General features: G+C 44.5%; 1 protein-coding gene across 1 annotated transcript in view; it reads right to left on the bottom strand.

The window, feature by feature from the left end:
- The window catches only part of LOC125116958 (pecanex-like protein 2), a 267,908-nt gene that overhangs the window by 208,295 nt on the left and 33,191 nt on the right, over nucleotides 1-26,422 (bottom strand). Inside the window, exons 8-11 of the mRNA XM_047762658.1 lie at nucleotides 22,224-22,359; nucleotides 13,451-13,596; nucleotides 3,800-3,953; nucleotides 3,681-3,713 (exon numbers count right to left, since the gene is read on the bottom strand). Of these exons, the coding sequence (XP_047618614.1) occupies nucleotides 3,681-3,713; nucleotides 3,800-3,953; nucleotides 13,451-13,596; nucleotides 22,224-22,359 (469 nt within the window). The remainder of the gene's footprint in view (nucleotides 1-3,680; nucleotides 3,714-3,799; nucleotides 3,954-13,450; nucleotides 13,597-22,223; nucleotides 22,360-26,422) is intronic.

Here is a 26,422-nt window from a genome sequence, read left to right as displayed (position 1 = left end):
GTACCTTAACTGAGTGGTCAAGGTCAACATCAAAAGTGGTAAGTCACATGGACAGTAGCTCCTCTCGAAATACTGTGATAACAATGGCACTTTACCTCTGAGGTCTTTCTCCCCCAAATCCATGACCCCAGATACATCCCAGCTGAGACACAGGTCACACAATCCCTGACCAGTGCTCTTCAAAACTTCCCAGGTCACCAAAAACAAAGAAAATCTGAGAACCTGTCACAGATTCTCAGAGGAGCCTTGGGAGGCAGAATGCCTAAATGCCATGTGGTGTCCTGGATGGGATCCTCACACAGGAAAAAAAGGAAATTAGGTAAAAACTGTGGAAACTGGAGTGACATACGGACTTCAGTTAATAGCTGTATCAATACTGGTTCATTAAGTGTGACAAATGCAACATGGTGATGTAAGAGTAACCTCGTCATAGGACAGCTAGGGTGGGGTCTACGGAAACTGTGCGGTCAGCCCTCTGTATCCTCAGAGCAGGAGAAAGGGAAAGACACGTTTACAAAGGACTCAGTACATTTGAGACCTTCTGCTAGGAACGTTGTACCTATTGTCCAATCCTCTCATGACCACATCCAACTGAGGCTGTTATTATCACCCATGCTTCACTCACACAAAAGTTGCTAGCATTTTCATGTGCTCTGGCAATGCCAGGTTCTATGCTGCACCCTTGATGTACATTATTTCATTTCATCCCCTTACAATCCTTTTTTTTTTTTTTTTTACTGTTTCCTCTTTTACAGGTGAAAAACTTGAGATTCAGAGAAGTATTGTGACCCAGGTGCTGTTGGTGGTCCATGGCAAGTCTGGATTCAAATCCTGAAACCTGCACGTTTCCAGTTACCCCAGTGTTTCTCAGGTGTGAGCCAAGATCATGGTGGGGGGTGGGGTTGGGAGTGTTGTTAAAATGCAGGTTCCCAAGAGCCGTCCCAACACAGAATCCCTGCAGGTGCTGGGAGAGGCCCCTGGCTATGGCTCTGTGCCGGTCATCCCAGTTTCCCACTGCCCTTCAGCTACCCTGATGGATTGGTTTTCTAGGTTATCATTTGTGGATACTGTTGGTGAGACTACTGTATAAATCTGTGTAAGTCAATCTCTGATCCTCAGCTTGCTTCCAGCAGCCACCCCAACCCTCCAATTAAGTTCTCCTAGACGTGTTTTCTTTGACAATCAGATACATTCCTTTCAGACCCGGGGTTGATAGTACCATATCTATTAGCATGGACCACACCAGTGGCACATGGAAGTTCCCAGGCTAGGGGTTGAATCAGAACTGCACTTGCTGGCCTACCCCACAGCCATAGCAACACCAGATCCAAGCTGCCGCTCCTGGCAACACTGGATCCTTAACCCACTGATCAAGGCCAGGGATGGAACCCACATCCTCATGGATACCAGTCAGGTTCTTAACCCGCTGAGCCACAATGGGAACCCCTAAGCATGCCATTATTAATTCTGCAACTATATATGAAATATGAAGAGTGTTAAAAAAAATTCATGTGCTATCTTCTGGTTTTAACAGTTTGCTCAAAATTTGCCACCTCTGTGCTCCTAGAAGGAAGAAACAAAGAAGAAAAGCCAGTCAATCAACTCTAAGAGCAAGAACTGACTGCATTTCACAGCCCCTTCCTGCAAATGAACAAACTAATGTAGTTTTAAAAAGCACTGTGTGTCACCCGACGGCCCCTGATGAGTGGATTTAGCTGGGGCTTGGAGACAGTGGCAGGCTGGAGAAGCATCTCTGTACCAGACTGGGTTCATTCTCTTGACCATTTCCTTTCCGAGGTTTTCTCATCCATAAACTGTAGACAGTAAATCAGCCTTCTAAACGCCTATGTGGCTCAGTCAGACTGCAGGAGGAAATATTTTATAGCTGCCCTCTTTTCTTTCCTCACTAGAACACTTAGAGAAATGCCAACTCAAATCAGGCACTAATCGACTTAGAAATCTGTGTAAGCAAATTAATTACAGCAATAAACATAGTCAGGTGTCTGACTGTGGCTGACGGTGACAGCAGGAGAAGTCATTTCTTACTCTCTCACTAGGATATTCTTGCTCAGCTAGAGGAAGAGCAGCTGGATTTAGTCCTGCAGGAACTGGATCAATATAGACAATATGACTCCAACTTAGAGCCACGACCCAGGGATCCACAAACAATCATTAGGAATCCACAGGGAATACATGGCTGCACACGCCATCCTCCTCTGCTAGCGTGTTCCGCATTATTCCTGAGAGGACACGCTGGAAATGTTTCACACCCCTCCCCCAGGTAACCCAGAAAGACAGTGACCCAAATGCCGTCACCAGGAAGGAGGGCTTATTTACTGAGGCAGGAGGACAGCAGTGTGGCATTGAGGGTGGGTTGGCGCAAAACATCTCAGAGCTCAGCATCCTCGCCCGAACCACCCAACACAGATTCCTGATGAGGATCACAATAGTACATCCGTGATACCCTAATTAGGCTGCTTCTCCTTATCTTGACATTCAGATTCGGGGATAAAAGAAGATGTATTCTATGTAAACCAATTACGGGGAACAGAGGGATTTAACAGGACAGTAACGTATGCCAAGTGAGCGTCCAATTATAAGCTTTTCCTAATTACTAGGAGCTAAACGTGAGCTATCACAGATTTAAAAACAGTCCTGAATCCTGGGTGTGAATTTTTGAAAAGCACAATTCATGCATATGGATGACTGACTCACTCTGCTGTACACCTGAAGCCAATACAACATTGTAAAACAACTATACTCCAAAAAAAAAAGAACTTTAAAAAAATAAAAGCACAATAGAGGGAAGACAAAGTTTTGTTCACTGGAAGGGCTCTCGGGAGCCCACCATAACAAAGGAGGAAGGTTTCTCAAAGAGCTGGGATGTCCAGCAGGCAGTGGTCTCGGTGCAACAGCATGTGGCCAGGGTACCAGCAGGGACAACACCAGACCCTGACCTATATAGCACCCTCGGGGGTGGGGCAGCCAGGTCTGTGGACACCGTGCAGGCTTCAAAGCTCTTAGAAAAATGCCAGAGCACCAAGAGATCAGTCCTGGGAGCCTAAAGCCTCCGTTCTAAATGAACCCCAATTATGAGATGAACGGTAAAGATACACTTGAACAGGTAGAATAGGAAGAGATCAGCTTCGGGTAAAAAGAACGATAATTCATGCTTACATAAGTGAAGTTTCCCAATAGTATGGACCGCCCACTAAAGCATGTCTAGATGCCAAGCATGGCTTTAAACCTGTTACATGGATTACTCAATCTCCACAGCATCTTTATTATCCTTAGTTACACATAAGGAAGCTGAGGATGGAGAGGACACATCTTGCTCAGGGTCCAATACAGGACACAGAAACCAGGAGACAAACGCTAGCCGTCTGACTACAGCCTACCGTCCTCCCTGCCAGGCTACACCGTCCTTCCTGACACATGTCTGGTGGTATATAGAAAAGGCCCTCCACCCAAGTCTTCACCTCCACCCTGTTCCTTCCCCATCCCCAGGCACGAGCTCCTTCCTAGCCTGAACTTGGCCACCAGGCACTAACATTTCTATATAAATTTCTATATACAATATCGATGTCTATTGATAGAGATGTTGCCTTTGGAATAGATGCTGGCTGTTCCCTATCTTCACCACAAGCAGATAAGCTACTAGCCTGTAACTGGAAACTTACATGGATGGGCGAGGCGGGGTCAGGCTGGACGCTCTAGAACACAAATCAGAAGTGTCTGTGTCATCATCTCATGATTTCAAGGCAATATTAGTGATGGTAAGAATTAGATGTGGTCTTGCCTTTAACAGGGAATACTGGCAGCTGGCCATGACAAGGCAGAAGAGGAGCGCCCACATGTCTTTGCAAAAGCCTCGGTTCAAGGTCAGAAATCCAAGCAGGGAAACCAGGACGATGAGTAAAACCGCCAGCACGTTTTCCTTGACATCTTCAGTTCTGGGAAAAATAAAAAAACAAAAACAAAGGGTAAAAAAGGTAAGGTTGTCTGGTTTTTTGGGTTTTGGCGGGGGGGGGGTGGGGGATTGGCCTGCAGATATTCCCAGGCCTGGGATCAAATCTGTACCATAGCAGTACCCAGAGCTAAAGCAGTGACAATGCCAGACCCTTGACCTGCTGAGCCATCAAGGAACTCCAAAGCTGTCTTTTTCTTTTCTTTTTTTTTTTTTTCTTTTAGGGCCGCACCCACTGCATCACGCAAGTTCCCAGCCTAGGGGTTGAATCAGAGCTATAGATGCCAACCTACACCAGTCATAGCAACTCGGAATCCAAATCACATCTGCAATCTACACCACAGCTCACAGCAATACCAGATCCCTAACTCACTGAGCAAGGCCTGGGATTGAAGCATCATCCTCATGGATACTAGCTGGATTAATTTCCGCTGCACCACAATGGGAACTCCAAGGCTGTCTATTTCTAAACAGAGAATACCTGCAAGTCTTTCTAAAGACCTGCAAGTCTTTCTAAAGACTTACCACGATAGACTAGTTATCCCACGTACACCTTTATATTTGCAAGTAATTCTTTTTTTTTCTTTTTATGGCCACACCAGTGACATATGGAAGTTCCCAGGCCAGGGTTGAATCAGAGCTGCAGCTGCCAACCTACACCACAGCCACAGCTTTAGCAATGCCAAATCCAAGCTGCATCTGTGACCTACACCACAGCTCATGGCAATGCCAGATCTTTAATCCACCAAGTGAGACCAGGGATCAAACTGTATCCTCACAGAACTAGTCGGGTTTTTCACCCACTGAGCCACAACAGGAACTCCTGGTAACAATATTTTAAAGTTTCTTTCTTTTCTTATTCCTCTGTTTCATATTTTTTAAAAATCCACATTTAACCCCACATTTCTCTTATTGAAACAAATGAAATCTAATGCACTGGGTCTCCTCAGCCGCTAAGCTGGGTTTACTGGGAGAACAACATTGACTATCCCGTCCACAGCAGTGGCCTGTGTTTCAGAGAACGAGCTTCACTGACTCTGCTCATTGGGGGGAGGAGGTACATTAACTCCTGGCCACAGCAAGAGATCCTCTCTGGACACGCTCTCTACAATGTGCTGCTTCACTGTAGGAGGCGGGAGAGCTCCAGCCAGGAGAGCTGACAGTGCAGGGGGTCGGACCCAAGGGTGTCATGACCACTGTCTCACTGGGTAGTTTTCTCTTGGGGAGCTCCACACGAGAGGTGTGCGCTGGAGAGGTGAGCTCACCCAGAGGTGGGGTGTTATCAGTGGTGTGCAGAGGGATGAGCAAGGGAGTTTGACAATGCTGATGCAAAGGGGCTGTGAAGGCTGCATCGTGGTGGAGGCAGTGAGGGCTGCTCGTGGGAGGCAGGGAAGGCATCAAAGTGGAAAAGAAGAGATGGGAACGCTGGAGGGCGATAGAGGGGACGTGAAAGATGAGCAGAAGCTGGGATTATGACATCAGAGGTAGAAGACTTCCTCAGGAGGACGAGAAGCAGGGTGCAGTTACAGGAGGGAGCAGGTGAGATGCTGTAAGGGAGGATGGCGTGGACCACAGGTCAAGAGTTTAGATGGGTCATTCACTAGATTTCTGAGTCATTTCTCACCTCGCCAAGTTTTGCTCATGTAAAACTGGTCTTTTGCATTATAATAGGACCATTTTTAGACTGGGGCCATTGGCTGCTTCATTCCTGGCATGTTTAGGCACAACTGAACTTTTATTTTATTTTATTTTATTTTTTTAGGGCCATATCCGCAGCATATGGAAGTTCCCAGGCTAGGGGTCGAATCAGCTGCCAGCCTACACCTCAGCCACAGCAACGTGGGATCTGAGCCTGGTCTGTGACCTACACCACAGCTCACAACAACACCGGATCCTTAACCCACTGAGCGAGGCCAGGGATCGAACCCACATCCTCATGGATCCTAGTAGGGTTCATGAACTTCTGAGCCACAACGGGAACTGTCCTGAATATTTTTTTAAATTAACAGACTTTTTGAGAGTGGTTTTAGATTCACAACAAAATTCAGGGCAAAGTACAAAGAGTTCCCATATAGCCCCTTTCCCTGAAACACACACTCACCCTCCCCCACCATCCACATCCCCCAGTGGAGTGCTACATTTGTTTATAATTGATGAACCAACTTGGACACACATGTCATTATTAACTAAAGGCCAGAGAGTACATTATGGGTCATTCTTGGCGCTATATATTCTATGGGCTTAGACAATGGTATAGTGACATGTATCTGCCATTAGAGCATTATACAGAATATTTTCACTGCCCTAAAAATCCTCTGCCTAGTTCTCTATCCCTTCTTTCTAACCCCTGGTAACCACCGATCTCCATAGTTCTGCCCTTTCCAGATTCCATGGGGAATCATACAGCATGTAGCCTTTTCAGATTACCTTCTTTCACTTGGGAATACACATTAAGGGTTCCTCCATGTCTTTGTACAGCGTGACAGCTCTTTTTTTTTTTTCTTTATTCCTTTTATTGCTGAATAATATTGCACTGTGTGGATGTACCACAGTTTGTTTATCTATTAACCCATCAAAAGACACCTCGGTTGCTTCCAAGTTTCGGCAATTATGAAGAAAACGTCTATAAACATTTGTGTACATTCTCTTGTGTGGCTGTAAGGAGCTTTTTTTTTAATATTTTTTTTTATTTTCTTGATTGCTGGATCAAAGGGTACTTTAATGTTTAGTTTGCAAGACACCCCCAAGCTTTCTTCCAAAATGTCTGTACCATTTTGTGATCCTGCCAGCAGTGATATGACAGCTCTATCCATGTTCTGGATTCGGCCACTGTAACGGGTGTGGAGTGGCATCTCATTACTGTTTTACATCATAATTCCCTAGCGATATGTGATGTGGAGTATCTTTTCACAGGTTTATTTGCTATCTGCATATCTTCTTTGGTGTATCTATTCATAGCTTCTGCCCATTTTTTTAAAATCAGGCAATCAAGATTTATAGAACTGAGAAGTACAGAAATATGAAGAATTCAGATGTTAAGATGCTCGTGTTGAAGTTTTTAAGAAAATACTTGGAGGGGGAGCAAAGCAGTCTTGGTGAAAAGGGAAATTTGTGAGTTTTTTGAAATTTTCTATGCATTTTCTATGTATTTTTCCATGCATTTTTTCATACAGCTAAGTGTATTTATTAGTTCAGGTCCATAAAACACATTATGTATCCTTTAGTGTACCGATAACATTTTGATGTATCTATCTAAAACTACCTAAAGGCCTGGGACATAAAACAAAATGAAACTTTTCAACTGAAAAGAAAACAAGTGTTTTTCTATCAGAAGTCAAGAATAAGGTTCTGAAAAAGTGTTTTTTTCTCAGATTCTCCTCCACCAGGATTCCATTCCTCTATTCTCATCCTCCCCCCAATACTCCCCTCCCACAGGTCCTCATATATCTATATTTAAATATTGGGTTAAGAAGTTTGCTCACAGGGAAGACAAAGTCATGATGATGGCTGCACTTCAGAAAGATTTATCTTGCAGAGGTTAACGAGATGCACTGAAGGGCAAAGGATAAACAAGACTCCCAAAGACAAGGAACAGCAAGGGCCTGGGAAAGTGACATGGCTGCAGCCTTGGGAAAGGACACATGACTTTAAGACACAATACAGAGTGAGGCAGACATGACCCTGTGATTGAATGGATCATGTCCAGTGAAAGACTGACCGAACCAATAAAGATGATTCCAAGGTTGTCATCTGGGGGAAAGGATCACGGCAGAAACAAAGGCACAAACTGGGGAGCGGAGCTGGTTGGCTAAGGGAGGTTGATACATTTGTTCATGGAACAAAGTGCTCAGCACTGCTCTGGGCGCCAGGGATGCATCAGTGAACGAAACTCGTGAGCCTTCCTTTCCAGTGGGACATGTACGCAGCCGAAGTACATGATATAGATGCTAATGCAACAGAAAAACACATAGAGTAAGGAAAGAGGAATTGAGAGTGTGTGGGCAGGGTGCTGATGCAATTTTAAATGGGAGGGTCAGGCTAAGACTTGCTGAGAAGTAACCCTGGAAAGAGGAAGAATTGGTCGTGTAGATTTCTGGGGGAGGTGCACCAGGCAGAGAGAACAGCCTGTGCAAAGGTCTTCCAGCTGGAAGAGCGCCTGGTGACATGGTGAAGGACAGGAAGGCCGGCCTCAATCTGTCAAGAACAGTGTACAGGGAGTTCCTTCTATGGCACAGTGGGTTAAGAATCCACTGCAGGGAGTTCCCATAGTGGCTCAGTGGAAATGAATCTGACTAGCATCCAAGAGGATGCAGGTATGACCCTTGGCCTTGCTTAGTGGGCCGGGGACCCAGTGTCGCCATGAGCTGTGGTGTAGGTCACAGATGCAACTCAGATCCCACAACTTGGATCCTATGCCTGTAGGCCAGCAGCTGTAGCTCTGACTTGATCCCTAGCCTGTCTTGGGTGCGGCCCCAAAAAGCAAAAAAAAGAAGAAGAAGAAGAATCGGACTGCAGCAGCTCCAGCCACTGTGGAGGTGCGGGTTCGATCCTCAGCCTGTTGCAGAGGGTTAAGGATCTGGCATTGCTGCAGCTGTGGCAGAGGTGGCACCTGCGGCTCGGATTCAATCCGGGCCCAGGGAACTTCTATATGCCATGAGTGCGGCCATTAAAAACAAAAAACAAACAAGGAGAAAAACATCACAGAGGGAGAAAGGGTGGGAACAGGAGATGCTCCTGCAGGAAGCCAGGTAGGAGATGAAAGGACCTGGGACAAGAGTGCTAACACTCCAGGTAGAAGCTTCGGGAGACCCATTTCTAGGCACAGTAAACATAATCTCCTATGAGAAACTCAATGTGCGGGTGAAAGGAGAGAAGACACAAGGATGCTGAGAAGCTGGAAAGTATAGGGTTGTTATCAGCTGAGGTGGTAGACACCCCAGGTGGACAGATGTGGGATGAGGTAGAGATGCAGAGCTTGGTTTCAACCATGACCGTGAGATGTCAATCTGAGGGTAAATCTATGAGTCTAGAACCCAGGCCGTGGGCTCAAGCTGGAGACGCACATCTGAGAGTCACTGGCAGATTGGTTGTATTTAAAGCCATGAGCCTAAATGCAATCCCTGAAGAGGGTAGAAAGAGAAAGAAAGAAGACCCAGAGCTGAGCAGCTCCTGAGGATGTCCATGTGAAGGGGTCAGGAAGCAGAGGTCACCTGCAAAGGTCGCCGGGGAGCATCGACCAGTAAGGGAGAAAGAAAACCAAGAGAGGGCTGAGCCCTGAAGCCCAGAGAGGATCGTAAACCAAGATGGAAGGTTCGAGTGACCTGAGGACTGAATGACATGGTCCAGGGTGACCCTGCCCAGGGAAGGCTCAGTGGAGCTCTGGGGTCAGGGGAGACAGAAGGCGATGGGCTGATGAGAAAATGAGGGAAGAGAACCTGGGAAAAGCACAAGCAGCCTTCAAGGAGCTCTGCTCCAGGGGAGCACAGAGAAACTTGACAGCAGCTGGTGGGAAAGCGGTCCCGCGGATGGGGTAGGATGGGAAAAATGAGAGCCTGCTCATGTGATAAGCATGATGACCATGAGTGTCCCGCTCCTTGTCACGTGGCTAGCTGCCCCCTTACTTCATATCTGAGGGGTTTCCTCCTCCGAAAAGGCTACTGCCGCCACCTCTTCCAACATCAGCGTCCGTGCCCCCTGCTTTCTTCTATCTCAGGGTTTCATGTATGTCTTTCACGGCACCCAGTACACTATGCCGTCTTAGCCCATCTCCCCCAGGAGATCAAGCTGCATGAGGGCAGGGACCACGTCTGTTCCACTCACTGCTCAACACCCAGGGATCAGTATAGAGCCCAGCATGGAGTAGGTGTTTCGCTCTTTGCTTTTTGAAAACGATGTGTTAATGAATGAATGAATGAATGAAATGATGCCCAGATGGATAGCTTTTCACTTTATTTGATTTTATTTTTTTGTCTTTTTGCCTTTTCTAGGGCCACTCCTGCAGCATATGGAGGTTCCCAGGCTAGGGGTCGAATTGGAGCTGTTGCTGCCGGCCTACGCCACAGCCACAGCACCACAAGATCCGAGCCTCGTCTTTGACCTACACCACAGCTCACGGCAACGCCAGATCCTTAACCCACTGAGTGAGGCCAGGGATCAAACCTGCAACCTCATGGTTCCTAGTCGGATTCATTAACCACTGAGCCATGATGGGAACTCCGAGGTTTTCATTTTAAATGCCAACCTGATAAAGGAGTTAAATGAAAATAAAACAAAGGTGTTTTGCAAGACAGGGTAATGGCAGCTTAGAGAAGAAAAGAAAATGAGAAAGGAAAACAAAGACACTCTCTGAGCGGAGTGGCTGGAGAATGGAAGGCAAGCTGAAGAGGCGGCAAGCAGAGGAATCCGTGATGGTACGATCAGAGGACGAGGCAGCCCTTTCAAGGATGACCAACCTAAGTCCCAGAAGAAAAGTCAAAGGCATAGAGCAGAAGGCCTTGGCCTATGGGAGGTCAGAGCAGTGATTAGTCTGATTTCAATACCTGTTACTCCCCAATTTCTTCCACTTCCTGCCAACCCTTACAGTTTGTGTTTTATTATGCATATGTTTTCTTTCTAAGCTGTCCTTTGGCAAATTCAAGTTCCCTCTTCCACGTGTGACTTTAACTCTCACGTTCCCCACTGAACGCATAAGGTGATTTATTTACCCTTTTGCAAATAAAAATATAGCTCTTGTCAAAAATGTAAAATCTGTTGTGTGGATTCCTGTTTTCTGAAACAGACTGTTCATACTGTAACTGTGCTAATTAAGCAGGTCAGCTAGGGAAATGTGCTATGACACAGGCCTTCACTGCGCTCAAGACCAGGCTGGGCTTCTCACATCCGGGTGTCTGCATTGTCACCAAGCTCCCAGGTGATTCTGATCCGTGGTCCTATTGGTGGGTTACACACTCCGTGCAAGGACCCTAAACTGCTTTTTAGGTCATTGTTTTGGGATTTTCTTCCTCCTTCTTTGCTATCAGTGGGGGGTCGTGGGGTCCTTCCCCCCCCCCCCCCTTAGTTAACTGCAAACTGGAAATTCAGATCACCAAGCTTGCTCATAGATGGATGACTGAAGTAGGCTTATCTGGGCTCTGAAGAAAAAGTGGTTTCTCCTATCTATTAAGGGCCTAAGGTTTAGTGTCTGGACTTGAGAACATCTGCTTTGCCTGCCCTCAATTTCCTTTCATTTTAAAAATTTTTCGTTCCTGCTGTGGCACATCAGGATTAGAGGCATCTCTGGAGCGTTCAATCCCTGGCCCGGCACAGTGGGAATCTGTGACTTAGGTCACAACTGCAGCTCAGGTCTGATCCCTGGCCTGGAAACTCCATATGCCTTGGGTCGGCCAGAAAAAAGAAAAAAATTTATTCTTTCTGGGTTCTGGGCCACATTTCAGGTAATGATAATAACAGCAACTAATATTTTAAAACTCTTTTTATGGCTCAACTGGTTTAATCCTCACAACTTCCCTGTGGTATAGATTAGCCCCATTTAACAGACAGGAGCTGGAGTTTCCGCTGTGGTGCAGCGGAAATGAATCCAACCAGTGTCCATGAGGATGTGAGTTCGGACTGCGGTCTCGCTCAGTGGGTTAAGGATCCAGCGTTGCCGGGAGCTGTGGGGTAGGTTGCAGATGAGGCTCAGATCCCACGTTGCTGTGGCTGTGGTGTAGGCTGGCAGCTATAGCTCTGATTCAAGCCCTAGCCTGGAAACTTCCATATGCCACAAGTGTGGCCCTAAAAAGAAGAAGAAGAAAAAAAAAAAAGCACTTGAGGCACAGAGAGTTTCTGTAGCCACCCTGAGAGCACAGCACTAGTAAGTGGTGGGGACTGGACCTGATTCCTTTAGGGATCTCCAGAGCCCAGAGTCTTCCCACCCTAGTTAAAGGGGGGGGGGGGTTGTCTCTAAGTCACCCCTGAGCACAAAATTTAAAGTCCATTGCAACTTGCAAGAGACGTGATTAAAACTATCTAACACAATAAACTTTTTCAAAACTATAATAATCTTCTTCGTTATCCTTTTCTAGACCTTAATTGGATTTTCAGTTAGTTTTTCAAGACCAAGCAGAATTTAAAATAACAAACCTAGAAATCTATAGAAATATCTGGCTTTTTGAATGAAAGGTTAATGTAAGCTAGTCCAACTTTTAATAATTTATTTTTAAATGAATATTTCAAAAAAAGGCCTCATCTAACAGAATTATTATCTTGAATTATTTTAGTTAAGTATGAAATCTTCGTCCTAAGCGTGTGCCCCTTGGGTAACATGATGCTGTTAGAAAAACCATTATAACTTCATTTCCTGACTTGTGGGTCCCGAAATTTACTGTTGTAATTTTGCATGACTATCGGTTTTCAGTATGTGATCACTCCATTTAAGACATTACTAGAATAAGTTGTCACAGGGGGACCAACCACAGCAAGGCAGGCAATCAGCCTTCCCCGCCCCACTGGCTGGCATCTAACAGTGTCACTGGGCATTTGCCAATGACACCAATAGTTGGGGCATCATCAATTTCCAAATGCACAGCCCTTGAAGACCACAATCCTGTCCTTTGTCTATCTTGAGGTGGCGGTGGAAATGGGAAGGCCCCTGCCTAGCCCCATCTCCATCCCCCCGTAGCCAGCCTGACCCTCCCACCTCTGCCTCCCACCCAGTAACCATAGCACCAACACTATAGCGTTACATCTTGAGGATCAGCGGCAGGAAAGAGTAAGTAGGTTTAAAGGAAAGATTAGCAACTTACAGGACAGAGAAGTAGAACCCAAGTTGTGAAAGGGAAGGGCTACACATCACTCCCTCCCTCTCGGGTCCCTCCTCTCCCCACACCAACACCATACCCCTGACACCATCACCCAGGCCCTGCCCTCCATATGGGAGCCCTAGGCTCTCCTAAAAGATGTGATAAGCCACAAGAGACCAAAGCATTGACCCCAAAGCTCACCTTAGGTCTAAATCATGTTACCCAGTTCTCCCATCTCCCATTTTATGTATTTATTTATTTAGTTAGTTTTTTTAGGGCTGCACCTGTGGCACATGGAAGTTCCCAGGCTAGGGGTTGAATTGGAGCCGTAGCCGCCAGCCCACACCACAGTCACAGCAATGCAGGATCTGAGCCGCATCTGCAACCTACACCACAGCTCACGGCGACACTGGATCCTCAACCCACTGATGGAAGCCAGGGATCAAACTCACATCCTCATGGATGCCAGTCAGATTCATTTCCGATGCGCCATGACAGGAACTCCTCCCATCTTCCGTTTTAATTGCCAAATTACAGTTTCTTCAGTTATCAGGACCTCACTGTTTTCGACTCTGCGTTTGCAACGCAAAAGGTGGACACCTTGGAGGTGCTTCAGAGAAGCTCAGCATGTGGCAAAATTCCCTTTTATCAGCATGTTAGCGCATGCTGCTGTGCCCCCATGGTGTCTCTGCCCCGTACTTACCGATCAAGTAACGCCAACAAGGTAAGGCGATCGTACCAGACCTTAATCCACTTGCCTGGGAAAATGATAAACTTGTAAAACTGCTCTCGGTTAAACTTCCCTGGTGTGGAAGAAGATGATGAGTCTTCCAGATCCTGACTCAGATGCTTTTAGATACCAAAAGAAAAAAACAGAGAGAGGGTTTCACGTTGACACGTTATTATCATAGATAAACCTCCTGATTTAAAAGAACCAAAAGCAAATGTTCAAATTCTGAAAGGTAAACCATCGCAGTTCATAAAAATGGGTACCCTAGGAAGAGGAAAATGATCGGCAGAAAAGGTCTTTTTTTAAATCAACACACTTCAATTTCATTGTAATGTAACATTAAAATGATGCAACTCATATCAAAATATTAATGTTAGGCCAAGGAACTTCCAGGAAACTAATTCTTATGAAAGATCAGAATTCAACCAAAGACCTCCAATGACTAATTTCTGAAAGGTTTGTTATGGAATATAATGCTGAGATAAATATTTAAATTTTACTATAGGTAAGAAATTTTCGTTGACAATATTTAGGTCCTCAGTGAAGCCCAATATAAGAAACACTGAAATATATTAGAAGAAATATAAACCAATAAAACTGAAACAGGTGGGGGAATTTAATCCCAGATTTTAAACATTTGAACCCCAAATTCTTCTCTGATGGGCAATCCACTGGAGAGGAATTCAATTTTGAAAAAAAATTAGGAATTCCTGCTGTGGTGTAGTGTGTCAAGAATCCAACTGCAGTGACTCGGCTCGGGTCACTACAGAGGTGCGGGTTCGACCCCCCCAGCCCCACACAGTGGGCTAAAGGATCCACTGGATAAAGGATCCGGCATTGCTGGAACTGTGGTGTAGGTTAGCAGCTGTGGCTCGGATTCGATCCCTGGCCTGGGAACGTCCATATGCCACGGGTGCGGTCCCTGGCATCCTAATGCCTGTAAGGAAACATCCCATGGACACACAGACTCAGAAGCAGAGCCTGAAAGCTCTCCAGGGCCAGGTCCGCCCACACTAGGCAGGAGCTAGACCTGACGTTGGAAAAGCAGGGGACACAGACTTTGAAGAGGGGAATTCAGGGGGTCCACACGGGGAGGAACACAGGACAGAAAAGAAAAAGAAACACCTCAGAGAGGAAAAATCAAAACTTACCTCTTCTGACAGCTGACAGGATATTTAAAATGTAAGTAGTTAGAACAACTTGTTACGATGGCATTTCCAGAGACTACACTTGAAATTCAGTATCAATGAATAGATACCTCAATTTTTCATTTTCAACAGTCCATGGCCAAATTTCTCAGATAACTAAAGATGACCCTCTTCAAATAAAACATATTTACGTGTACCCTTATGTCCATTCCAGCACTATTCACACCAGCCAAGACATGGAAACAACCTAAATGGCCACTGACAGATGAATGGATTAAGAAGATGTGGTACACAGACACAATGGAACACTACTCAGCCATAAAAAAGAACAAAATCATGCCATTTGCAGCAACATGGATGGAACTAGAGATTCTCATATTTAGTGAAGTCAGAAAGAGAAAGACAAATGCCATGTGCTATCACTTATATGTGGAATCTAAAATAGGGCACGAATGGGAGTTCCCTTTATGGCACAGCAGAAACAAATCTGACAAGGAACCATGAAGTTGCCGGTTCAATTCCTGGCCTCGCTCAGTGGGTTAAGGATCCAATGTTGCTGTGAGCTGTGGTGTAGGTCGCAGACGAGGCTCCAATCTGGCATTGCTGTGGCTGTGGTATAGGCCAGCAGCTGTAGCTCTGACTCAACCCCTAGCCTGGGAACCTCTATATATGCCTTGGGTGTGGCCCTGAAAAGCAAAAGCAAAAAAAAAAAGTAGGGTAAAAATGGGTCTATCTATAAAACAGAAACAGACTTACAGACATAGAGAACAGACTTGTGGTTGCTAAGGAAAGGGAGGGAGTAAGATGGACAGGGAGTTTGGAGTTAGTAGATGCAAACTATTGCATTTAAGATGGATAAGCAATGAGGTCCTACTGTACAGCACAGGAAACTATATCCAATCGCTCAAGATATAGCATGATGGAAGATAATATAAGAAAAGGGAATGTGTGTGTGTGTGTGTGTGTGTGTACAGGTATGTATATATGACTGGGTCACTTTGCTGTATAGCAGAAATTGGCAGGACATTATAAGCCAACTATACTTAATTAAAAAAATAATGTATTTAACAATGACTTCTGTCACAGTTATCTTACAAAAACGTGGTGTGCTCTTAAAACATGGTCTGCAGGGTGTACTTGCTATGTTGCTATCTGACTCACATGCACTCAGCCTGCATCTTATATGCAAATCAGTGAAAGCCCAAGGACCTGGAGGTACCTTAGGGCACTCATTCTTCCCTGCATTGAATACCACTAGGTATCATGCTTTTAAAAAAAGTTATAGTTGTGTTAAATACTGAGCCATACAAATAGCTATTTTTAAATGTGTGTATTGTGGAAAGGAAAAAACAATCCAGTGCATACCTACATGGCTTTCACCCAGTATAAGAAAAAGAGCATAACTATAAGCACAGAAGCTCCGAGGGGGCCACTCCCAATCCCTCCCTAACCTCCTCTTACAGAGATTACCACTACCCTGAACTGTGTGTCATCATTCTTTCTTTTCTTCTCATATCCAAAAGTTCTATATTGTTTAATTTTACATCTTTGAACTTCATAGATAACAAAACCATGGCATTTGTATCCTTTGGTTGCTTGCTTTTTGCTGTTTCCCTCCCACTCCACGTTACAGTCCCAAAGGCTGATCACTGCCATGTTTTTAAGCTGTGACATCCATTTTCATGGTTGTATAATATTCCATCATATGGCTATGCCATAGTTTACCTAAACATTTTATAGTTGAATATTTAGGGACTTGAGGGCCTTTTTTCATTTTTTTAAACTATTATGCTGCTATGAACATTCATGAACATGTCTCGTAGTACAGATGTGCAAAAAGCTCACTAGAACATACACCTCAGAATGGAATTGGTAGGAATGCAGATGTTCAACTATACCAGATGTTTAACTTCACTGGGAAACAAAACTGTTTGACTTTTCTAGGAAATGCACAAATCTACAAGTGAAATTGCTGGGTATGGAAGTGTTCCATTGACTAGATAACATTTTAGTGTTACCGGCTTATATTCCACCAACAGCATATAAATGTTGCTTTGCTCCACATCCTCACCAACATCTGATAGTATCAGGCAATGGTTAAATGTTGATAATCTGGTAAGTATAAAGTGATATTTCATGTTTATACCAATTTGCATTTCCCTCATTATTAATGAAGTTGAACAACTTTGTCCACTTTTAGTTTTTCTCCCTGAAATCATGTGCCCCTTTACCAGGTTGCTGGTTTTTCTTTCATTAGTTTATATATGTGTACATGTATATACATGTTATATGTGTGTATGTATGTATATATGCATACATGTGTATACATATGTATTTATGTGTGTGTGTGTACGTATACATGTATGTATGATCAAGATCTTTATTAAAGGATATGTGTTACAGATATGTTCCCAGTTTATGGCTTGTCTTTGCACTTTCTTTATGGTGTTATTGATAAATACACAATCTTTTTTTGTTTTTTTAGGGCCGCACCCTCACATATGGAGGTTCCCAGGCTAGGGGTTGAATCTGAGCTACAGCTGCCAGCCTACGCCAGAGCCATAGCAATGCGGGGATCCAAGCCACGTCTACGACCTACACCACAGCAATCTGCAATGCCAGATCCTTAACCCACTAAGCAAGGCCAGGGATCAAACCTCTGTCCTCATAGATACCAGTCAGGTTCATTGGTGCTGAGTCACCACAGGAACACCCAAATGCACATTCTTAATTTAAGTGAAATATAATTTATCCATCTTTTCCTACAAAATGCAAAAGTTTTGTACTTTTTGTACCTTGTTTACCAAATCTTTTCTACCCCAAGGTTGTAAAGATGCTTGATTACACCATCTTTCCTAAAGTTGTATAGTTTTGCCTTTCACATTTAAGTTGTTAGTCTACCAGAAATTTATTTCTGTATGTGATGTGAGATAAGGGTCCATTTTCTTTCCCATAAAAGAAAGTATTATCCCAGTATAATCCGTTAAAACGTTTATCCTCTGCTCATCAGTTTACCAGGACACCACTGCCTATATCTGTGTGTTATCTCAGCTTTAAAGTTTTAGTATTCTTCCTATCCTGGTCTTACCTTCATCTCCTTTTGGAATTCTGACCAAGGCATATGAAAGCCCTTCTGCTCCAAACCTCCTTGATTCTTAACCTCCTATGCTATTTTCCTCTGTGTCTCTAGATGCTACATCTAAATAATTTCTTCAGATCTAACTTCCAGTTTACCAATTCTCTACGCCTATCAAATTGCCTGTTAAATCCTTCAACATTTTGCTTTCATTATCACGTTTCATTTCTAGTATTGGGTTGGTGCTCTTCCAGATCTGCTCTGTGATGATATGGCTTTTTGCTTCTTACTTAAATTTTTAAGCAGCTCCTTGCAGGAAACCACCCTCAGTAGGAAACCCCTTTTCTTTTCCATTTAAGCAAGGCTACAGTGTAACTAACTTTAAATCAGGCACCCGCATGTCTATTCATTTCCAGCCATAGCACACCTGTCAAATCTTTTGACCACACAGTACCTTGCCTAAACTGTGGTTCTTTCCATAGATCAAATAAATAGACATGAAAAATAAGTAATTAACCACTGATCATATCTCCTCCTTAGCTTCCCCTTTAGTAATCTCACAAACTGTGGGAACAAAATGTGGGAACAAGATAACATCCAAAGAGAGATCACAAGAAGTTGACAAGACTGCATTCGGTGACGGATGGTGATGACTCTGGCCCCCAGCTCAGTGATTAAGGGAGATCGCTTCCCTTTTTCTGTTGAAAAACATTCATAGCTGAGCAGAATCTTGAGACATGGCATTGGGGGACACGGAGTCCACCATCTCCCCAGACTGCTAACATCCTGATTGTCAGCAATTTTCCTTCCTACCAGCAACTGTTTCTTGGGTATTCATTTTCAAGCCACAAGCAGCCAGATCTGAGGCAGTAACATTTTCCATCCCTTCTTTTACTTCTTTATACATATTAGACATACTTTATCTCCAACTGACTATTACTATTTCTAAGTTCATCGAGAGTCTGTTTCTGCTTCCTGTCGACCTTACTGGTTCTTACTCGTGGCAGCAAGTTTTGTAGGATATTTTATAACTTTTCATTTAGTCAGATGTTCCTTGTACCTTTAGTGGTATGACTTCCTTGAGGATAACATTAAAGCTCTGTTCTTCCAGACTGAAATTCACCTTTGTTTCTGCTCAGCACGTGGAGGCATTACCAGCCTCGGACCACCTCAAGAGGCTGACTCTACCACCTCTGTTCTCAGATGCGAATTCACTGACTCAGCAATAGGGCATGGAGTTATTCAGACTATCGAATATTAATGCAGAAGGCATTTCAAGGGAAGGTGGATCCATAGTGAAGGCAAGATACAGGCTGGCCCTATACAGGCAAGTTGAGGTTGTAAGTGCTGCTTGTGTCTGGAATTCAGCTCCACCAGAAGAGAGCTTCACAGAAACTGCCTGCTGTCATGTCAACGACAGCAGCATCTTTTAATGATGACATAGTTACAACTGTAGTTTAAAGTAGACCTTCCTCTCAAAAGAGATCCTTTTCTTTTATGCTCCATAGACAAGGACTACATTCCATTGTATATATGAACTACATCTTCATTATCCATTTACCTGGCCATGGACATTTAGGTTGCATCCATGTCCTGGCTATTGTGAATAGGGCTGTTTTACTGGACTATTTAAGAAACAGCTCATCGTGTTGTAACGATCCCTCTGCCTCCACCTTCCAGGCAGTAGATTCGCCTGCTTTCTCTCTCACCTGCAGGCCACGTCCAGGTTATTTCTCTGCCAACTTCAACTTATCCACCACATTTCATCTGAGTTCTCTCCTCATCAGGGAAGTCTCCCTGCTCTCCTGCATCCTGGCCTGGGGCTTCCTCTGCATCGGCACCTGATCCTCTCCTGATCACGCTCCATCCTACAGAGCGGGACTCGTTAACAGTTGTCAAACTGCTTGCAGGCAGGGGCTGACACTTTTTTGCTACTGTTTACCCCACTCCTATCATAGGTCTGAAGGTATAGTAAGTCTTCACCAAATATGTGTGGAATAATGAGCAAGAAACCAACTTAATTTTTATTTTATAGCCAAAACTTAATTTAATTCCCTGGTGATCTCAATTAAACTTGGAAAACTAAACAGTAGAACTAAAATTTTTTTTTCAATATGAGATCTTCATAAATATTTACCGAGAGTCTAAATATGAGCCCTGGATAGCAATTTTTATTTTTCTTCCTCTACATCTACACTGAGTAAAACCTAAATTTAAAAAAAAATTTCACTTAAAACTAGGAAAGTTTAAAAAGTTCAAATTCATCAGTGAATTTGTAATAAGTAATTAACAATCAAACACTATGTATGAATTTGGTTTTTCACATACCCATGTACATAATCATGACACTTAGAGCATTTTCAATGTAAAATAAGGAGTGGCATGACTCTTTCTGGTTTATCCACAGAATATTTACTTATTTCTGAGTTTCTGCTCTTCCTGGGATATTGCTGAGATCAAGTCAATGGACTGGCATCTCTGACAATCTGAAATTCCTAGTTTCTCTACGATTCTGTCACTCACAGAATCAATGACATCTGCATCTTCCCAAACTGTCTGAATGTTTTTATACAACTTTCCCCACCTTGTAGGTTCAGCACTGATGTTCTGGGGAGGGTGGGGAGGATGACAGGGAGCTGAAGTTTCCAGACCTGTCTCAGGAAAAGGCAAGTCTCTCAGAGAAAACACACATTCTGCAGCCCCAGCCCCACCCTGCTCCGCACTAAGGCTTGTGCTGGGATCGAGGACTGGCCACGTCTGGGGCGGGGCTGGGCACAGGGCACAGAGTGCGGAGGGCTCAGCTGGGGTCTGAGCCCACGGGAGCATGGAGATACAGAAAAGTCTGGTGAACCCAAAGATGCTGCTGGAGAGGAGAAGGCCGCAGAAGGCAGGGTCCTCAGAGCCGGGGGCTAATGGCAGAGTCGGAGACTCCAGCACTGCACCCTAATGGGCAGAAGCAGCCCCCCTTCCTCAGGGTCCACCCAACATATGGGGTGACCAGGCTGATACTGGGCATCTGAGCCCTGCTCGGCCAGCAGGGGTGCCCTCTCAGCTCCACTTGCCTGCCAGGGTGTTGGAAAGCTTCCCCCTGCACCCAGAAGTCCTGGAAGGGAGGGGGAAGGAAGACAGACACCAAAGGGAAAAAACTGCCCAGAAGACTGACTCTGAATTCACCGAATGCTTATTCCTACTGAAACTCCTCCAAGCCGCACGGAGGTTATTACCTATCACTGGCTTTTTCAAGTCCTCCTTATACCCTCTCCCTCGCCCCACTCGGACCCACTCAGCAGGAACAAGGACCCTGGAGCAACATGTGGTCTGTAAGAAGACAGCATAACTGAATAACAATGTATCAATTACTATCAAGTATCTTTTGGAAAAGTCTGCTTAAGGGATCATGAAAACAAATACAAAACTATTAATTTCTTTTGTAGGAGAGATTCTCTAGGAAAAAAATCAGAACGTTGTCAGGAGGAAGGTAGGCAGAACAATAAAGAAACGTCACATTAACTTGCCAGTATTCCATCTCTGATCCTCTTCCTTCAATCTGCGCTTAATGAAATGCACCTTTCTTCAAAGTCTGGCCCCAGTGTCCCTTCTTCTAAGGGACATCTTCTTCTAAGTCCATCTTCATTCCTCAAAATGCCCTGGTGCAATCTGTTCCTCTAAGTCCATGATTGCATGTATGTCTTTCCTCCTTTGTTATTTTTTCCTTGAATTCTTTCCTCTGGCTCTCGCAGTCTCATTAAAGGTGTAGAGAATAAACAAATGAATATCAGTAGGTTATCTCTTAGTAAAATAAGGCATGGCTTCATCTTTTAAGCTTCTTGATGAGCATGTCATTTGCTCCAAGAATAAAGTCTTTCTTCTAGCCGAACTTCTCTTTCAAAATCTTGGACTGCATAGATGCAAACTATTGCATTTTTTGTGGATAAGCAATGAGATCCTGCTGTATAGTACAGGGAACTATATCTAGTCACTTATGCTGCAACATGATGGAGGATAATGTGACAAAGAGAATATGTGTGTGTGTGTGTGTGTGTGTGTGAGAGAGAGAGAGAGAGAGACTGAGTCACTTTGCTGAACAGTAGAAATTGACAGAACACTGTAAACCAACTTTAATGGAAAAAATAAAAATCATTTAAAAAATCTCTGCATGCTTAGTATTTAAGGCTATAATAAATGAATAAAAATCCAGATAGTTTCCAAACCATGGGGGAAAAAAGCCATCCGAACCAAGTGAGCTCTTGTGGGACTTGCACATCCCAGCAACCGAAGATCCATGTAAATGAATCTCTAATGCATTTGGAAGAGCACCTATGACAGAAATAATCCTGCTAGTATCAACAGAAGGGTATCTGTTATCTAAACGGGTTCCTTCCACATTTGTTCTGTAGACTACCACACAGTAATGGAAAATTCAGGACAAGACTGGACTAATTCTGTTAGGTAATCCAACCTGGAAACAGGTTGCAAGATCCCTGCTTCTGCAACAGTCACAAACTGTGATGCTGTGACATACCCGTGGGGTTTCTGGCTGCGTCCTTCGAGTCACCATCAGTAATAGCTGTTGCTGAAGAGCACTGACTGCAGGGTCCCCAGAAGAAGGTTCTTGACTCTCGGAAGTCGTGGTGCTGGAGGAGCTGATCTGGATGTCCCTGAGGGTGGGAAAAACAGATGCTTTGGTTACCTGGAAGTACAGGTGTTGCCCCATCAGGTCCTGCTGCTCAGTACTAGAAAAATCAATACTTGAGAGAGATCAGTGTTGGCAGAAAGGAAAGGTGCTTTTCATCAGAATGACGGCAATCTGGGGGAGATGGCGGACTCAGTGTCCCCCAAAACCACCTCCAAAGATTCTGCTCAGCCAGGAAAGTTTTAAAGGGAAAAAAGAAGTAACCTCAATACATCATTGAGGTGGGGGGGGGGCAGAGGCATCTTGTCACTTTTCAAGATCTTCCTCTAGATGCTATCTTTTTTTTTTTTTTTTTAACAGCCATATCCCCAGTATATGGAAGATCCCGGGCCAGGGATTGAATCTGAGCAGCAGCTGCCACCTATGTGGCAATGCCAGATCCTTTTAACCCACTGAGGGGGGGCCTGGGATCGAACCTGCACCTCTGCAGCAACCCAAGCCACTGCAGTTGAATTCTTGACCCACTGCATCCCACGGGAACTCCTAGATGTTATCTTGCTCACACAACTTGGTCACACAGTTTGTTCGGGAGATGACTGACTGGGAAGCTAGGGCAGAGGTCTGGTTACCTGTTCATTACTTACTCTTCATTTCTATTTCTTTGATCTATGCAAGAACCAACAAGTCAGGCAAAGTACTGTGTGATTGAAGAATGTAAAAGGGTTGGTAGAGCCAGAGATGAGCACAGCATGGTGGTGCTTGGGTTAAGGTTAGTGACAGGAAAAAGGGGGTCCCTTAGAGAGCTCCTTCCTGCACACAGCTTTTTCCTGCCAAAAGCTGCTGACATGGGAGGTCATCTATTTTTTAGACACAATACAAGGACACCAGGGACCTGAATGCAGGTCGTGGGTAAGCCTTTACAACCTTACATGAGCAGGTAAAAGCTGAAAACTGTGTACACGGAGCCACCTTCGGGCAGAAGGGCCCTCGTGTACACGTGTAAATCGTTCAGGCTGCCCAGAGTTGCAGAGTGCCATGGGGTAGGTAGGGACATGCCCAAAATTTTCTAGAAGACAGCTTTAATTTTCCATATAGTTAATGGATGGAGAGGTGGTAGCCATAGACTCCAGTTTTCTATTCTATAAAAACAATCCACAGTGAGCTGGATTATTCCCGAGACACCAATCAGGAAGCCACCGTGATGACCTAACATTTCTGCCACCTCCTCCAGCCCCCACCACTGCCTGCATCTCCTCCCCCTCCAGCCCCATTGATCAAAGACATGCCTCAGGTAATTGTGAAAGAGGACATGATTAAGCTAGTTGTGATCTATATCTAAATAGCCTTCTTGTCATTAATTGCATACGGACTGACAGCACTTAAATTAATAGGACTCTGTAAGCAATCTCAAGCCTGGCATTTTTTTCCATGGGCTTAGGAAGCCACCTCCCCATCTGCTTTTCTAGAAGGGCATCCTTAACTTTGAGGGGATGACGGGGGCTGCCTCTTCTATTGTCGATTCTAACAGGATTCCTGCTCACAGAACTCCAGTTTGATTCAATCATCCACGACTGTGTGCTTCAGAAAAGACCACGTCCCTCCCTGGCCCCTGGGCAAATCCTGGTCCTCCTACACACGTCACAGGAAATCCATTCCCACTGGCCAGTCCTGGATTCGGAACAGGAGTATGACATTAATCTAAGAGGCCACTGGGGAGCAAAGGGGAGGCAGGTGCAGATAAGAAAGCTCACCGGCAAGGTTTTCTACTTCTTAAAAGGTGACCAAAGTAAGAGGCCATCTCTCTCCTGGCCTTTGGATGTTATGGGAGTTAAGAAAACCTTGGAGCTGCAGCAGCCACACTGCCATCATGAATGGGAAGTCTGAGGACAGCAGAGCTGGGATACAGAAGTAAACTAGTTTCTCGATGACCAACCAAGCTTGCGTTGATCATACCCTTAGACTTCCTGTTTCTGAAATAATACTTGTTACTGTTTCATCCATTTTCAACTTGGGTCTTAAGGTACTTGCAGCCAAAACTACCTCAAGAATTCAGAAGCTGGAATTCCCGTTGTGGCGCAGTGGTTAATGAATCTGACTAGGAACCATGAGGTTGCAGGTTCAATCCCTGGCCTTGCTCAGTGGGTAGGGATCCAGCGTTGCCATGAGCTGTGGTGTAGGTTGCAGACGTGGCTCGGATCCCGCATTGCTGTGGCTCTGGTATAGACTGGTGGCTACAGCTCCAATTAGACCCCTAGCCTGGGAACTCCATATGCCATGGGAGCGGCCCTAGGAAAAGGTAAAGAGACAAAAAACAAACAAAAAAAAGAATTCAGATGCTGCCCTATGTCATTGCCTTCTGGTTTTTGTTGTTGTTGTTTTGGCCATACCCAAGGCATGGGGAAGTTCCTGGGCCAGGGATCAAACTCAAGCCACAGCAGTGACCTGAGCCACTGCGGTGACAAAATCAGGTCCTTAACTGGCTGAGCCACACAGGAACTCCTGTCTTGTGATTTTTTTTTTTTTTAATAGGGCCACATCCTCGGCATATGGAAGGTCCCAACCTGGGGGTCTAATTGGAGCCACAGCCACCAGCCTATGCCCCAGCCACAGCAATGCTGGATCTGAGCCACATCTATGACCTACACCGCATCTTCTGGCAATGCCAGATCCTTAACCAAGTGAATGAGGCCAGGGATCGAACTCACATCCTCATGGATACTAGTCAGCTTCTTAACTTGCTGAGCCACAACAGGAACTATGAGCCATGATGGGAACTTGTGTGATTTCTAATCTCATGTTTCTGACAAGTTTGGAGGGGTGCTGTTTGTTTATCTGTCTGTTTGTTTTTGGCATGCACAAGTTCCCAGGTCAGAGATCAGACCTAGGCTGCAGCAGTTACCTGAGCCTCAGCAGTGACAAGGCTTGATCCTTAATGGAGAGGCCACCAGGGAACTCCCTCTGACAGATTTTTGGATCTTTCTTTTTCCTAATTCCCTCTACTGTATTCAAGAACCTAGCAATACTTATTCTTCATGAATATGTTTAAAATACAGCCACTATTCTCATGCACACACACATAGATTTCTCTACATTTTTGAGACATGATTTATGAGTATTTGATGATACATTCAATAAAGGCCTCTTTGTGAAGGACCACTTAGGAAACATCATACATCAACATCAGGTTTAAGAAACAAGTCAAGTGGGATAAGTACATGGATTTGAAAACAAAAATCCTATCCTCCTGTTATTTGGATGATTATTCTGTCAATGGTGCTTTTGCTTCCTGTCCATAGTAGTAGTGTAATGTCTGTCACTGATAGAGAAAAAAAAGTTAGATTTATAAAAACCATGTTCAAACTGTTCTGCTTTGTACAGAAACCTCTGAGGAGTGTAATTCTGACATTTCATGGCTAAATACAGTAAGATCGAAAGCATCTTGTTAAGATAAATTCAGAGAAAATGAAAACTCAGCAAATGCCAGAACTTGACCCAAACCAAAAGATTAATCTGACTTCGCTGTGGGTAATGTGAGCGATGACTGTAACTAGGAAGGGGCGAGACAGTCGTGCATCCTTCTGTGAGAAAATCTAGAGTGTATAGCACCCTCTGTTGAAATAAACTAAAATGGGACTCTTGTGTAAGGTGTAACAAGCAGCTATTTCAGAGCAACCCTCCTGCCAGGAAGGGTCGCTCCACACAGCACGGCTTGCTTTTCTGCATATTACTTGGCACGTTTCTGATTGCAAAAAATAAAAACAATAATAGACAACATTATTTTCTTGTGCAAACCATTTAAAAATCTTATGTGGAGTTTCCTGGTAGCCTAGAGGTTAAGGCTTTAGTGCTGTCACCACTGTGGCTCAGGTTCAATCCCTGGCCTGGGAATTTCAACCCCTCACCCACCAAATTTTTTGTAAAAAGAAAGTGAAAAATAGGGAGTTCCTGTTGTCGATCAGGGGTAACAAACCTGACTAGCATCCATGAAGATGCAGATTTGATCCTTGGCCTCGCTCAGTGGGTTAAGGATCCGGCATTGTTGCGAGCTGTGGTGTAGGTCGAAGATGTGGCTTGGATCTGGTGTTTCC

The sequence above is a fragment of the Phacochoerus africanus genome, chromosome 15 (genome assembly GCF_016906955.1).
Source record: "Phacochoerus africanus isolate WHEZ1 chromosome 15, ROS_Pafr_v1, whole genome shotgun sequence".
Taxonomy (NCBI): Eukaryota; Metazoa; Chordata; class Mammalia; order Artiodactyla; family Suidae; genus Phacochoerus; species Phacochoerus africanus.
Note: the sequence above shows the minus strand (reverse complement) of the source record. Positions and strands in the feature narration are given on the sequence as shown.